The following is a 17,460-nucleotide window of genomic DNA, read 5'->3' as shown; positions in this document are numbered from 1 at the left end:
TTCAATCACATGCTGCTTGTTAGATGCCCTACGGCCAACCTTCACATTCATCCTGTTTAGGCGTGCGAGAAATTAAAAGAGAATTTACAAAAGTCGCCTCGGGCAACTGACAAAGTCACAGGGGCAGTCTACTGTAGTGCCCTGTAGGCAACAGTTCTACTGTGTGGTCAATCAAATCAATGAAAGGTTAGAGAAGCGGCACCAAGTTGGGGATATTCCGAGGGTATTCTTGGTTGGCAACCTAGGATTCAGATGGTTGTTGCCCTTATCATCCCCCCCCAACTTATTGCATACTTCATTTATTCAACCACAGTTCAAATAGGAGCAAGTTCAAACAACGACCATAGTTAATCATAGTTCAACTAACTCTGATCGAACCCGCAATAGTCAACGATAGTTGGACCAGTCTAGTTGACTATTTGCGACCATCCACTCCAGGCTGGTCGAGGTTGGTCGCATCGTTGGTTACCAATAGCAATTTGTCACTTCACAGTGTGCTGCAGGCAGAGAGGACCAGTTATTCTTAAAATAGCTGAAAAGAAGTGAGTATGGAATTTTTATGTGTTCACGACATCAAGCTTTTTCACATACGGTCGCTAGAAAACGACTAGAGTCGTTCGCACTTTTATTTCAGCGCGCATGTGACGAACTAACCACTAGTCAACGATTGTACCCTGATCGAACTTGCTCGAAGTGGCTGAAAAATAACAGACCAAGACCAGTGAATTTAGTGTTGGGCCAGTAAACAAATGACTCATCATTAGAATAAGGTTACCAGCTTTTAAAAAAACCATTTTACATACAGACTGTGACCGGTATCCTGCTTATTTTTGCTAGGCAGAAAAACTGCTCAGCACAATCTTCTGCTTTTCAGCAGCTCTTTGAAATTGGGCCCTGGATGATGTTACAAGTTAATCCCAGTAAAAATGAACGTCTCCTGCAAGTATACTTAAATGAAAGTCAACTCCACCAAATGAAAATGAACAGTCTGAAGTCCGCAACATGACAGATTTAGCACTGCTTCCCACAACCCATCCATTTATATTTAGGTCGTCGATTAACATAGAAAGCTCAGCATTCTAAACTATGTATGTGAGGAATGAATTTAAGATCTTGGGAATATTCATCTATTTGGGAAGAAGAACCGTTAATTGAATCAGTTCATCCTGGCGCCATTTACTACTAAAGAGAGATGGTAGTTATTTTCTGGTTCAATTGCGACTGAACAAGGTTGGGCTTTTATTGTATCAGACAACAGATATTTCCAAGCATTGAACTGAATTTGTTAATTGTTTTATCAGAAACAGACTGCATTTTCAAAACTACATTTCTAAGAGTACTTTTTGGGGAGGCGTTAAATTGACCATTGTCCAAACAAGCTAAACTCACCCTCCATTGGAACGCAAAATGTTAGTCTCAGAGGTTTAATCTGACCCACAAAAGAGGGCTAATTAATATTTTAGCCTCCCAAAATGGTTGAATTTGGCCAAGTGTTTATTCGGGTAGATGCCAGCCAAAGTCCTTGTTACAAATCTTTTGACAATTAAGAAAAATACTTTATTTTTTTTGCATCAATTGAGCAAATTTCAACAACAATCATCGCACCTTAAATTTGAACCCTGACAACAACCGACTCAAAACAACAAACAGCGAGCAAAAACAAAGTTTCATCTGATGTCCCTCAATCGTCACAACGTCAAAACAACTCTAGAGGTGTGAACCTAACACATCCCCGTTGCCATGGTACTGTGTAAACAAACAAAAGACAGTCTTTCCACTGAAGACATTTCCTGAGCACATCGTGTTTAATACACACACCCAGAGCAGAGAGAAACCATGCAGTAGTAATATTCTCCCGGGCAGAGCTACACATTTTATTTAGGTCAACATTGGTCCACACCCTCACCCAGGCGCTGAGCCGAGGAATTTAATCAGCGTGTTGCCGAGCTACATCGGCCAGGCCATAGCAACAAGGACTCCTCGATGTCTTTGATGATGCAAGGCATGATCGCCGAAGATCAAATCGATGCTAATTGGGAGACCACGCCTGTGATGTTCATAGCAAGCTTTCATAATTTGATGTCTCACACGACTGCCTATGATTGGTTTATTGGATCTATGAAGGACCCAATCGAATAAAGGGATGGACTAAAATTCGTTTATCAATAACAAAATTAAGAAGAAAATTCTTGTACTTACAGAACCGACAGTTTTCAACAACTGCATTTTGGAGTTCCATATCGGCCGATCTCTTCTGAACGATAAATAGCTCTGTAGAAATTTAAGAAAATAGACAACAAAGATAAATTTCATGAAAATTAGAATTCAGTTTATCAAATTATCTGTAATACTTTTAAAGGAATACATACTGAGAACACTTCACATTTAAAAACATGAAATGTTTATCCCATCAAATGTCTATTTTTTATATAAATTTTACACACTTAAAATTTGATGGCTGTCAAAAATGTAAAGACAAAATCTTGTGAAAATGTTTACTTAAAGCTTTTACATGTAGTACATGCAAACAGTCAATAATTGCTGCCATTGTTCTACAGAGCTAAAAATAATGACCAAGATCTGAAGACCCGTTAGGCACAATGGGCAAACCACTTAATGAAGATTGTGGGGGTCATTTGATTAAGGTTTTCTGTCACTAATGCATTATAATGGCGTCACATTGTCTCCATTCAATTATAGGCTCTGCTTTATTTATGTACACGAGGCCATTATTTAGAAACCTACACCATAGATCTTTGTTATGGCGCGGTTTTGTTTTCCCCGTCACAAATCTAACCTTGTCTCCTTTGTGTTCAGTTTTGTGAGGCTCCATATTTCAAATCAGCCTCAACATCATTTTTCACAGGGGCTCCTTAGGGCTTTTTGTACGTACATTTTGCCAATAACTCATATCTACATGAATTTGGATAACTAGAATCAATCTATTAAATGACAGCAGCAATCCAGTTACGGAGACAATCGGAGTCAAAAAGCAATTTCTTATCTCCCTGAGGCCCGGTTCATACTTCCTGTGAATGCGAATGTGCTACAAATTTTGACGTCACAAATTCGCGACGGCTAATTCGCATCAATTGAAACTGTGCTGAACTCATGTGAAACAATCGCTGTGAAAACAGCCCTGTGACAGCAAAATTTGTATCGCGTTTGCAAGAAGTATATCATCAGGGATGAGATTGGATGATTGTGAAAAAATCTTTACAAATATCTCTGAGTGTTCCCCCTTATTTAAGACCTTGAACCACTCACACATTACAATACGTTAATTAAATTATCACATCAGAATTGGGAAGATTTCAGGTACAACAATCAGGGAGATGTTTAAAATTACATATATAACATAATATGGGAAAAGCTTCCATAATCAGGGAGACATTCAAAGCCATGAAATTGAGCCTGGGTAGATCCCTTGCATTGTTTCTTTAAATCACACTCAGCAACCGTCTGCTGAAAGTCTGCCATTTTGGTAGTCAAACTGCATGAAAATACATGGTGCGCAATGCGCATCTGCTTGTCACAAAATGCGCACTGCACAGTAACACATGGGGATATCGACTTCGAAGTGGCACTAACCAAGATTTATAGGATGACGTGATGTGAATTGGGTCAATATATGCACTTAGGGTATCACTTGCCACTCAAGAAAAACTACAAAACTCACAACAGTTGTGTGCGCAGAGCAATCACAACAGACAAAGATACTTACCAAACGCACAATACTTGAGATTACATACAAACAACTCAGGAGTAAATGTATGTTTAACTGTCCATCAGCCTAGCACCCTAGTGTAGCCTATGCCAACTGCCAAACATGGCCTACTGAATGGTCATTTTGTGTTTCCTTGCCTTAAATACATACATTGGTGACCAAAAACTCCCTCAAATGACGTCAACATAAATAATTTCCCGCCACTGAAAAAACTGATCTCCTGCAGGGAAGTTAAATTGAACTCACAAATTCTCTCTGTTTTCATCCAAGAAAGTACATTAGTAAACAAAAAATAACTTCAGCACAGCAGGGCAAACCAGAAAGAGTGACATCACATCAGTTTCCAAAGTTACACAGGATGACGAAATTCTGAAACTATGCCAGTCAAGTTTCTGACTTGTTCCTCAGACCGCCCAAGGCAAATTAAACTATTTTTAGGAGGGGCTGGGAAGTTTCTCTAAGGGCCCTACTGAGGGTGTCATTTGGTGTGTAAAGTGGTCCCCCACTGGGGTCCAGTAATAATTGAAACTTATGAAATAGCTTCAAAGATGGCCTCATTTAAGAAACTGGGATTATGGATTGGTCATCAGGGTTTTTGTTATGTCTATAGGATATGTTTTTACATGGTGTATATTTGAATTGAAGCATCAAGTGTGTAGCCCAATTATTCCTCCATGGTTCAATAAAGTGTGCTGCTGCTCTTGGGACGTACAGTACTGTACATGAAGAGGGAATGGCCCGTGACAGCCTCGCTACCATGGGCAGCGCGCCGTATCGATACCTCTCAGGAAGGACACTAAAAATCAATTCTGATTGGCTAACCAAAACTGACTGTTTTGCACCCACGCGCACTTGTTAAAAACTTTTCAGGCACTTTTGTCAGGAGCGTAGTGTGGTGTACGTGCGTGTAAAAACACACGTATACAACGCAATACATTTCAAATGAATCATGTTTTTATGTGGTCCCTGATGTGCAGATCAACACAATTATTTATAAGATATGGGGCCATCCTTGCTGAAGTGCAATCTGGGGGAAATCTCTGCTGAGCAGCACAGTGTATTTTGTATCTTGCTCAGAGTGCTGGGCAAAAATGTTCAGTTCTGGGCAGGCCAGCGGTGATACCCACAGTGGCTACAACACAACTCTGCACTGTACTGTAGACTATGCACATGTAATTACTGTGTTGATAAGTAGAGTCTGGGCAGAACCATGAGACAGACAGCCACCAGGCAATGCTGTCAAACCCTGGGCATCCTTGGGCTACTAACCAACACATGATGAGCTAGCTCTGGAGGTATGCCAGAAATGTTGGGACTGTCCTTGTCCTGGGTGACCCAGAACATGCCTAGAGCAATGTCTGAGGATAGAGACATCCTGGTCCTGACCCCATGGTGAGGTCAAACCCTGACATACTTATCACAGGATGACAGGAGAGCAGAAATGTCACGACTATCCTGGGTGACTGTCACAAACCATGGAGGTAGACCTCCATGGTCAGAGCATGGCAGTCAGAGCATAGAGTACAAGGCAATGTCTGAGGAAAGGGACATCCTGGTCTTGACCACATGGTGAGGTCAACACTGACGTTCTAATCACACTAATCACTCACTGACATACTAATCACAGGATGACAGGCGAGCAGAAATGTCACGACTATCCTGGGTGACTGTCACAAACCATGGAGGTAGACCTCCATGGTCTGACCATGGCAGTCAGAGTATCTATATAAGTACTAAGGCAATGTCTGAGGAAAGGGACATCCTGGTTTTGACCCATGGTGAGGTCAACACTGCCATACTAATCACACTAACCACTCACTAGCTTACTTATCACCTGATCATCAGGGCCCAATTTCAAAATTTGCTTAGCATGAGATTTCTTCCTTGATAAAAACAGGATTACCAACCAAATTTTAACGTGATTTTCAGGATGAGCAAACAACAGCTGAATACCAGTAACAAGGAATATGCAAAAAATTGAAATTTGGTTGGTAATCCTGTTTTTATCGAGGAAGAAATTTCATGCTTAGCAAATTTTTGTGCTTAGCAGCTCTATGAAATTGGGCCCAGATGACAAGAGAGCCTATATGTTGTAACTAAATCACCTTCTGACAAATTGTTTTAGCCATGTAGGATCCCTGGAAGATCAAGACAAACTCTTCATCCTTTCCTATGTTTTTTATTACATCAATGTAATTGATCCAAACAATCCTGACTGCAGTTACTGCTGTGTATATCCATAGAGGAAAAACTCCCACACTACTCTGTGACAGTGATTTTAGCCTTGTTACACTATTATGTGTTGAAACATGCAGGCATTTATTGCCTCCTTGTTTGGAATGTCCAGTATTCCATTTCATACTTGTTTACGGTTTGAACCTAGAATGCCCAGCTTTTTGAGGTTTTTCTATATTTTCTGGTTTAACCATAAAACACGTAACGGCTTGAAACAAGTGATAAGTCAAATTCAGGCATGTCTTTAAAATGTCCTACCACAAACCAGACAATAGTGCCATTTTTATAAAACGGCAGCAATCTGTGGGAAATTTCCAGATGTGAAAAATGTTTACATCACACAGTTATTTTTTTTGTTGGGGGGGGGGGGGGAGTTATTTCCTACTGGCTGCTGCTGACCATGCATAGTTTACATGTACTCCCACCAGCAAGCACAATTGAGTCACAATTGCCAGCATGTGACGACAACCCCAGGCACAGTTGACATGGCAACCAGAGAATCAACATGTGGCCAGTTATTGGACTCTTATTTACCATTCCTTGCAGCCCAGGGAGCTAGGCCCAATTTCATAGCGCTGCTTAGCGGCCGATGTTGTGCTTAATATACAACTTCCATTTCATAGCCGTGCTTACCATAAGCACACAGGGCATGCTAACCTTCCGGTTAAATGACGCCACATGGCAAATCATTGGTGAGCGTGCAAGATAACCACCTAAATTTCTTGCTTACCTGTGAAATACCCTTAAATGCTTTTAAGCAAATTCTGGGTACATATGTAAATTATGACTTCTGTTAATTACTAATCAATTTTGTCAGTATGATAAAAATGTTTCGGTGGTGAAATATCCTGGGAAACACAAGAGTCAGTGTAACAGTTGATCTGAAGCCAGTGGACTGACTAATAGTAAATTGTAAGTAAACCACAGGCTTCTTGCATTGTCATCAATTCCGGATACTTGTTGCTGGGAATCAAATTATTTGGGGCTGTGCCAAGGTGGAGGAGAGCTTTTACACTAAAAAATAAAGGCAATGATCAGGTCAAAGATCTTGTACTACATGTATGCCAACATTGTACATGTATACAGTGTACTAAACCAGCACAGTAAAACTGCAGATAATGACGCACCTTCTTTGAGAAGGGGTTAACCATGAAAATTAAGGGGTTTCCCCACATTTTTTCAAAACTGTGGGGCATCTAGACCAAACTTTTTGAAGTGTTTTCTACTCGGTTTATATTTTGGTTTTAAAAGCCCTAATGTGCATAGACCTTTCCGGGGCGCGCGTAACGCTAGGAATTAGGTGCATTGTGGTCTTGCTGGTATCCATATACATCCCACAATGCACCTCATTCAACAGTCTGCACGTGCGCATTGGCATTTGCGATGAGGTCTATTCTGGAGCATTATAAAAGCTTTTAGCTTGATGTCTTTTGTGAAATAAAGGATAAATTTGTATTCCACGGGGGATAAGAGATACAGTGTGAGAAGGGCTGATGTCACATTTGTTCTTCCTCTGATGTGGTTACTGTACGAGTGTTGTCACACACAGGTGAGAGAACAGTTTTCGTGAAAACAGTATGGGTGGGTCCTCTCAAAGCCACCACTACTCACAAAAGTGATTTCTTACATGGTGTCACCGCAAACCTTATTTACATGGTATACATGTAGCTGTGACAGTAACCATTAACTTGCTTACTATCATTGGGACTACCTCTATAGTATGACAAAGACAGGGAGTTTCTATCATCTGTGGTCCAAAGTTTATATGACTCACTGCATTGATAACCACAGGAGTGGGTGAGCCATCAAAACCGAAAATCACTTTACTTTGTTGACAAACAAACCACAAGTCCAAACAAACAAAGATTATGACTAAATAGATGAGTGGACCCAAAACACCTGTTTGGTGTTAACCATTTCTACCTCCATGGTTTAACTATAATTAAAGGTGCGCACCAGGGATAAAGAGTACTATTTGTGTTCAGAACACTCTATACTACGAACTCGGTGCTGTGAAAAAAAAATCCACAAAGTCATATTACTCGGATGGGATTCAAACCCATGGCCAATGACCTGATGTTTCAACCCTAGCAGTTTGCAACAGCTAATTGTATTTTCTTTAAGTTACAGGTACATCATTTTATTTGTTTTATTAATGAGAAAAACAAGTAGGGTCTTTCTGCTTTATTCTTTTGAAAGGAAAATTTGATTGATGTTTTGTCACACCAGTCGAGACTCTGTACTCAGAATGTGGTGTGATACGCATTAGATTGTGGTCTAGAGAATACATGTATCATTAAATTGTCAGTCGTCAAAATACACTGTGATTAATTAGTATGACTCACGCAAACAGTTTCAATTTGGATGATAAAGGAAGTGGGAAATGTTACCACTTGTTAACCACATCTAAACAAAGTAATGTATGAAACGTAATGTATGAAACGTACATGTATTGTAGCAACTACATGTACAGTGTACCTCGATGTGTGTACACTAGACCTGATAATGTACTTCATGAAGACAATGAAGGCGGTTGCCTCGATTTGATGCTCCCTGGTCAATGTCAGTGAAATGCTCTGCAGTAGAAACTTCAATTTCCTAACAGGGTGCCCTTTACCAAGGAGAAAATACCTTGGTGCCCTTGCCCTTAAAAAACCCCATTCATGCACTTGTAGGCCTGGTTCACAGTGTACGAGTAATGAGTGGCCTGACATTTCCTCACTAAAGGGACAAGTTACATAGTTAATTTATGTGTCACAATAAAAAATTATGACAACTTCTTGTCTGGAAGGTCACAGCCAGGGCAAGCGGGCCACCTGTCCACTACCGAGCAAAGCTCAAGAAAAGTTGGGAAATGGGCAGCTTTGGGCGTACTTAAAATTAAACATGTTCAATCAGTCTTCATGTTTCAATTGGTACATTAGCACACCTGTTATTTGTAAAGAATGCCAAGTAGTTGACAAAATACACAAATTTGTTTGTCAGTTATCAGTAAAGTTTGATGCTGTGTAAAGTTTAATCAGAAGAGATATAGTTAGACCTGACTGACAGCAAGCAGCGGTGAATTGATGCTGTATGCATAATGTATGATTAACTGAACATACTAAATGGAATTTTAATATCTGATAGTATACTAGAAATCAATGATGTCCGTCACTCTATGGTGTGAATAAACACACACCCAGTCATCACCACACATCACCATCTGTTACTGTACTACACTATGGCTAGACCAAGGGTGGTTAGAGTCATTCGCTGGGCGTTCAGTTTCAACTAGTGCATTACGGTTCAAAAAATATTAATAATAGTAATATTAGAGACATTTGTAAAGATTGTACGATTGTAGGAAGTGAGAAATTTTAAATGAGTAACAATTTTCTAAAGCGTACAGCACTTTTTGTGCTGCATTACGTTATACAAATTCTTTCCTGGATTTCCTGTCTGTGTTTTCCACCAATGCTGGGCTGCGAAGACACGCAATGTTATTTTTTTTTGTAATGCCTGCTCATCTTTGACAATAATGTTGATGCAACCATGGAGGTACTATACAAAACACCTGCGGAGTCTGCACAACAAGGACATCAACAAGCCCAGAAAAAGTGACATTAAAGACAGAATACACTGATAGGCCTAATGAACATACATGCATGGAATCAAACTAAAATGGATTGGCAAATATTTAGATTGGTAAATATCACTTGCTTTTTATGTTCCAGTAAACGTATGTTCTGACACCCCTATGTTTCAACCTGTTGTGACTTTCCCAAACCTTTAGAAACCTTCTCCCAACCCTAATGTGTACATCACATGGGGGTTATCATAACCCAGGGTTCAGGTTAAAGGTTCAGGTTGCCGTTGTTGGCACATAAAGCAGCCTGTTTTTCACTGAGGATGGTATACTTCACAAGCTTCTCAAAAGCGCTGAGAAGAGAAAAGGTGATGATTGAGAACTCGTATTGTTTGTTGTCATTTTGTAATAAGGCTGGGATGAGCAGCATTTATAAGCTGTACACGTCATTCACTACACTAGGCATTTCAGCATACCATTCAGTCATGGTTAATGATTCATTAGCAATACTGACTGTCATGCAGATGAAATGTAACCAACCACCCAGGTCAAAACAGATAATTATCTGCATGATTTACACACACATCAAGTACTTGTAATCGTGGTGTATTTCTACTCCATATTGTAACTGATGTTTGTAACGGATAGGTGCCTAAGGGTACCAGCAATTTGTTTGACTTCTGGGGATTGAGGGGTGGGCGTTAGATGTAGCCAGAACCCTTACATTAAGAGAGTTACGAAAACACTGCAATTAAACACAGACCTGATGCTTCACGAAGGCAAACAAATGCAACTGCCCCAATGTCAATGCCTTCAACAAACATTTACTGGCCCCTCTTTCAGTTGTGTCGAAACAATGTACTTTGGGCAAATCAATGGGGCATAAATAATCATATTGTGAAATGTGCAAATATTGATTGATGACACTCTCTTCTTTTACTGCCCCTCCTCTGTTAATAATATCAGCAGCCCCACCCATGATAAACCTCATCAAGTCCAAGTACCTTGATCAACTCGGTGAGTCACCGCTAAACAACGGAGACTCGTGGCACTTAACTCAAAGGCAGGCATTCATAGTGCAGGTACACTGTATGCTTTGGACTTGGAGAATATCTAATTGTACATGTTATATGGAGGATCACATCCTATGTTTATATTTGTTGGTTTATTTCATCAAATACAAAAATTACAAATTTATGTACTGCAGCCAAAACGTTTAAAAAAAATTGTCACATTGAACAAGAAAATATAGACTCGTAAGCCTAGGCTTGAGACAAACTGAGAAAAAAGGATATGAGATTCGATAACACAAAAAAAAATACAAACAACAAAAATGACCCCCCAAAATGAGGATAACGCGGGTCAACAACAGGTGATACTGCCCATTGTGTTCACCAAGGAAGGCTTTTGAAAAACATTGAAACAAGCTACAGTCCCATATTCATTGTGTCTCTCAATAACTGCTTTATTGTGATGTTTGAGTTTCCCACCATGATATTTACCTGTAATTTTGCCATAACCTTTTCAACTATTTCAATCTATTATGTATGACTTGACTGGCCTAAAGGTGCAACCCTTTCAGTCACTAACACCCTACGACTGTATTAATTTCAGATCAGTTCACTTGCACTTCCTGAGCATAAAAGACATTGTTTGACCTATACACAAAACGGACGCATTGAATTTACAAAATGGACATGTACATTTACAAGACTTGCGTACAATGAATTCGTGGAATTCGATCTCAGATGCAGACGTGGAAAAAGAAATTGAAACCATTGAGAAAAGATTGTCTTTGCTGCTGTTAAATGTAGATAAACTGTGTACTGGGTTTAACCGTTTATTCTTACAAGTAATGAATCGTAGGACTGACAAAAGGAACTGTAATTTGGGTATTTGAAGAGAATGGAAACAGTTATTTAAAAAAAAAAAATGCATGGCATCAAATAAAAACATGCAGATTTTTGTGTAAAACTTTAATGTGGTGTGCACAATGTGAACACAATTCTGGCATTTTGAGCTTTAGGCCTATTTTGTGTTTTTGCAATTTGCATGTTACTGAGAAAAAAAGGAAAACAGAAAACAACAACAAATACCTCTCTCTTGCCCATCCAAAGTACACACAATCAAAACACTTCGGACAAGACTTTGTCATAAACTCACGATCATACCAGCAAAAGCCAAGACTATTGGCATTAAAAAAAACGAGCTTGTTTTTCAACACACATTTTATTACCTGGTTTTCTGAAGCTGTTACATATTTGTTTGGTGTTTTCTCTATGATTTTTTTTTTTTTACTGTCGAACCATGAAGTTTTCTTCCGAGGAATCTTATAATATAGACCTAAAGGGGTGGGAGTTATTGCTGTCAAAAAATGGCTGAAACTAGGGCCGTGTCCGAAACGGCGACTTCGGCTACAGCTACGGCTAGATCGCACGCGTCTGCCTATTCTTTAACACTGGTAGACGCGCTGATCTAGACGTAGCTGTAGCCGAAGCCGTCGTTTCGGACACGGCCTAGGATCAAGATCTTAGGGTACATTGAAATGATAGTATTGCCACCTTTTGGTAGCCCCTTGAGTTTTAGGCCGTGTCCGAAACGACGACTTCGGCTACAGCTACGTCTAGATCAGCGCGTCTACCAGTGTTGAAGAATAGGCAGACGCGCGCGATCTAGCCGTAGCTGTAGCCGAAGTCGCCGTTTCGGACACGGCCAAATACTCCAAATGAGCTTTTGGGAACAGTGTCCTAGGTGCTCAGAAGTAGATTATAAAGCCTAACTATAGAGCACTTTTCTTTACCGGGCAGACTTATATTGGTAATTGTCAAAGACTAGTCTTAACACTTGGTGTATCTCAACATATGCATTTAAATAACAAACCTGGGAAAATTTGAGCTCAATCCGTCGTCGAAGTTGCGAGATAATAATGAAAGAAAAAAACGCCCTTGTCACACGAAGTTGTGTGCTTTCTGGTGCTTGATTTCGAGACCTCAAATTCGAAACTTGAGGTCTCGAAATCAAATTCGTGGAAAATTACTTCTTTCTCGAAAACTACGTCACTTCAGAGGGAGCTGTTTCTCACAATGTTTTATACTGTCAACCTCTCCCCATTACTCGTAGTCAAGAAAAGTTTGATGATGATAATTGTTTTGAGTAATTACCAATAGTGTCCACTGCCTTTAAAAAGCAAAAATTTGTTGAAGACTTACTTCTTTCGTTGACATTGATTTTATCTGTTTTGGGCCATCTCTGATTTGATCTGTGTTTGAGACATCCAAGCACTTTGCATCCTTTGGAAAAGGTGTCCTATAAATGCCAGCTTCTTATTAATAATATTATTATAAAAGTCTGGAATGTTTCAACCCTGAAAATAGCAGTTTTTTAAATTACAAACCTGTGTATCTATTTCCGGTATCCTAACTCTGATGCTGAAATATTCTCCAACGGAGTCCGATGAGCCACCAGAGCTACGAGACTCCACTGAGTTCAACGATCTCACACTGCCGTTGGAAAAGGGTAAATCCATGGTTAGGGCTGTCGTCTGGGCCGCCCGTACCTATAACCAAAGAAAACAAAGAAAGATTAATCATCAAGAACATTTATGTTTACCATTGAAGATCTCACCTATTAGACATTTGAAATAAAATACAAACATCAACAGCAAGTTTTTAAAATTGATTTAAAGCCATTTGACACTTTCAGAACAGAATTTTTTTCAAAGTTCACAGATTTACCAAAAACTTACAGGGTTTACAGAAGGAAGGTAATGGTGAAAGACTTCTCTTGAAATATTATTCCATGAAATGCTTTACCTTTTGAGAAAACATTAAAACAATTATCAATTCTCGATATCGAGAATTATGGATTTATTTTACACACATGTCATGACATGGCGAAACGGTGGGTTTTCCCGTTATTTTCTCCCGACTCCGATGACCGATTGAGCCTAAATTTTCACAGGTTTGTTATTTTTTATACAAGTTGTGATACACGATATGTGGGCCTTTGGAAAATACTGTTTACCGAAAGTGTCCAATGGCTTTAATAAGCACATTGTCCCTTATCGAGGACACTGTACCTGACATGCAGTCTTCTAAACGTGCACAAAACAGATGCACAAATTACTGCACAGTTTGGGGCATCGTTATTGTACCAAGACTGTACAGTAAAGGGACAGCGAGTTCAAATTGACACCGAGGCAAAATTTTCCTCTGCTTAAGCATGAAATGCACAAAATTGTGCTTACATGTACCAGAATAAGGTTACCAGCCAAAACACCATTTCACACGTACAATCTGTGACTGGTATCCTGCTCATTTCTGCTAAGCAATATATTCTGCTTTAAGCAGCCCTATACGATTGAAACCAGATGAGAGATGTCTCGTCTCCCTGAAGTGCAAGGTGAAGGTGGTTCGGGTTCCACCCCCCTGCTATGCCCAAAACCTCACTGGAGGTCAACGCCAGGGTCATGGCAACCATATGGTCAAAATATACAATTAACTCCAATTGTAGACCTCTACATCATGTATGACTAATAAATAGTGATTATGCACCAAAACAATGTATTTCTATTTTCATCAAACTGACATGCTGTGAATTGTCACTGGGTTACGCTCAGTGGTCTAGTGGTATGATGTCTGGTCTAAAGTAAAGTTTGCCTGTGGAATATTTTTTTACACAGGACTCGGGGAAACCACTGAGTATACTGTGCTTATCACATGGTTGAAAAAAATATACAAACAAACAGATAACCCTAAAACACTATGTATTTATATAAGAATTTCAGCTGGTGCTCAGCTAACTTTTACATTATTTATCCATAGCCTATTGTCACTAACTAATCTTGTTGTAATTTAAAATTTCTCTAAAAAAGATACAACTCACACAAAATAGTAACACCAGCTGTTTGTTGAAATGCAAATCCCTGAAGTACAAAACCTCTTTTAAACCTATTGTGGTTCAACACACTACATTTCAGTATACTACAATGTAAGAGCAGTATTTCCACTGTTTAATATGCAAAAATAACTTGGACAATGAAATTAATTAATGATTTGCATCACATGAAAAAAAAAAAATGCATTGTATTATTTCCTCCTTGGTACAGACATTTTTTTTTTCACACAGTAACCCACAGAATAACAGCCACACTATAAGAGCAAGAAAACAAAAGCATAAATTTGAAATAATCGTTGTACACTTTTAAAGCGCACTAAAACCCGATGTGCAGCATATTTTAGTGAACGAAAATTCTCCTCCATTTTCTTGATTTCAATTAAAGCTGGTAGAAAACCTAGGTCCTTAACTTTCAGCTGAATACGGTGCCGGTTTGTTGAGAAAATGGCAAAAGACTGTCAGGGTGTTTTCACAAGAATGTCAAATCCATCAGGGTTTAGTGAGGTGACAGAGAGGATATCATCCGCATCGCTGGCCGCAGAATTTGTGAGCGGACACCAACCCCCAGAAAGAGCCAAGAAACGATTCATGCATGAAATATTTCTCAAATGGGAATGTTTTTATTGATTTCTTATCAGCGGGGTAATTTCAGATGAAATATTTTTTTATGAGGCATACTACAGTTACAATCTTTAGCTTTCAGGATCATACTCACCTTACCTTTAGGCAAGAATTCTTTACGCAATGTACAAAATTTTTTTTTTTTTAAATCCAGTTACAGAATCATTAACCAATCACCTCAAAAACCTAACTTTTTAAAGCAATAGTTTTTGGTTTTTAGAACAGTTTGATTGTTTTAATCCTATATAAATTACACAATATTAACTAACATCTGAAAATTTTATTTCAAAAGTAAATTTTTGAGATTACGGCCGAAAACCTGGAGTGAATATGTCCACACAGGAACAAAAATCCATAATAGGAATACACAAACTGCGAAGCATTACGCAGTAATGCTTCGCAGATTCAAATTCTGGGCATCTATCTTTTAACATTACCTCAACACTCAGAAGTGAAATATTTCTCAAAATGCTATTACTATAAAAAACACTGCTGTAGGCTTCTAACCAAAGATTAATTATTATCGCCAATATTTTAAGAGTGATTACCAAACATACACCTTCCCTTGAAGTAAAAACTTTCACACTGAACATTTCACACATTACCTTGAAGTCAACATCGATGGAATCCCAGGCATACATCCTTGCATACAAAGATTCCAGCAGCAACTCACAAAACACCCCCTACAAATTTCCTTGGTAATCCAAAAGTAATGATTCCAACAGAATAAAAACCCACAGCAACCACCTTGTGTGCAAATCCTGTGTGACCTTACACCCAGGCAGACATTACTCTAGTCCGAAGAACCCATGTGCACACAGTCCGACAGTGACAGGCAACGTGGGGGAGAGTCGGATTGACATCCCTGGCTAATGAAGATTGCAGTGACTCTCTAACAGCAATACACTACACGCAGCGTTAAAACGTGATAATGAAACCAGCAGATCTACATCACACTGTAAGTGTAAGATGCACAATAATCTACTACACGGCCTGTGCAAATCTAACAAACAGAGCCGACTCTACACACCCTCACGCACACTGGCTCATAATTATTAGCGAACAAAGAAATATGATTATGGATGAGTCGCGTCTGACATACATGTACGATGTACGAGTTGAATTAAAAACTGTTATGTGTGTGGCAGAACAGAGCACGCAGCTGCTCATTACAGTGTGGATGTACTTCTACATGGGTATACAACCACCAGCAACACATGTTGCACACAAGGTTTGTAATCAGTGACTCATTCATAATTACAACAGTTGGGGTGCCCCACCAAAACACTGACTATTCATCAAATACTAGTTGTCATGAATAATTCATCAAATACTTATCTTCATGAATATTCAACAGGCTTACAGCTGCCCCCCCCCCTAACAAAAGACTTGAGTCTTAATCAAGAAAGAAAAGCAAATTAAAGCAAGTATCTTGTGGTCCTTATATTATATTGTGACTTAACACTGGTAGTCAGAATGCCCCACCCACAAAATTAATATTCATTGTATGGAACTGTAGCACCAAATCTTAATGGTTTTCATTTAAAAATTTGGGTAATTATTGGCAGATAATGCCTTAGATGCACTTCGTCCTGCAGAATATTGTTTATTATTAACTTGCCTACTATTATGCCAGTCAGAATCAAACGACAAGTACAAAGGCGTTACGCTTGTGTGTACAGTGAAAAATTGTAAATATTTAATATGTGTCGAAATATGTAAATAAATAATTTATCACGCTGAGGGATGTAGACTTTGATCTTGGGAGACACCAGTCAAGTTAGAGTTGAATGTGTTGACAATGCCCGCCCTAATTTCGCTTGTTTTGAGCTGTTCACGGATTAAAGTGAATATGTATTAACATTTGTTTTGTTTGAATATATCCAGGAGGTGTGTTAATATTAGTTCAGAGATTTGCAATAGGTTTACTTTTAGCACACAACAAAGTCAACAATGTGTGGTGTGTTTTTTTAATGTTATGTCTAGCGCAACATTTTTAATTACATATTATATTGGAACACTACAACCCATTGTTAAACTGTGGTTTAGTATGAAACTGAGCTAACAAGAATGGAATGTAACCAAACCAAGATATGACCTCCGAACTGTAAAAATGTGAACAAGTGTCACCAAAGAGCAAGGATTTCACTTATAATTTATGGAGGCTAGGGCTCTCATACTGTAGGTGAACCTGGAAGCAAGCACCGTTTTCACTCATTGTCCGAAAAATTCTCTACATGCTTTCAACAGTTCCAAAGAGGGTTCAAATACCATTGTTCACCATAAGGGTCTAGACTGATAAAGTGTTTGCATAAACTTGATGAATGACTTTCTCAAACTTCAATACTCATCAGTTTGATTAATCAGAAGCAAGATTAATGGGTATAGGGCTACGTGTACAAACCCCCAAAGT

General features: G+C 39.0%; 1 protein-coding gene across 6 annotated transcripts in view; it reads right to left on the bottom strand.

Annotated features, from left to right (window-relative positions):
* LOC117291430 (SH3 and multiple ankyrin repeat domains protein 1-like) overlaps nucleotides 1-17,460 on the bottom strand; it is a 69,076-nt gene that overhangs the window by 22,660 nt on the left and 28,956 nt on the right. For 5 of the 6 annotated variants that reach the window (XM_033773103.1, XM_033773097.1, XM_033773099.1 and 2 more), the window contains 2 exons: nucleotides 12,925-13,086; nucleotides 2,200-2,271 (listed from right to left, as the gene is read on the bottom strand). In XM_033773103.1, the coding sequence (XP_033628994.1) occupies nucleotides 2,200-2,271; nucleotides 12,925-13,056 (204 nt within the window). In that variant the 5' untranslated portion in view covers nucleotides 13,057-13,086. Of the gene's footprint in view, nucleotides 1-2,199; nucleotides 2,272-12,924; nucleotides 13,087-15,652; nucleotides 16,163-17,460 lie in introns of those variants that run through there. The other variant, XM_033773102.1, reaches the window with a different exon arrangement.

Source organism: Asterias rubens, chromosome 6 (assembly GCF_902459465.1).
Source record: "Asterias rubens chromosome 6, eAstRub1.3, whole genome shotgun sequence".
In the NCBI taxonomy this organism is placed as follows: domain Eukaryota; kingdom Metazoa; phylum Echinodermata; class Asteroidea; order Forcipulatida; family Asteriidae; genus Asterias; species Asterias rubens.
The sequence above is the reverse complement of the archived record's forward strand: the minus strand, read 5'-3'. Positions and strand labels throughout refer to the sequence as shown.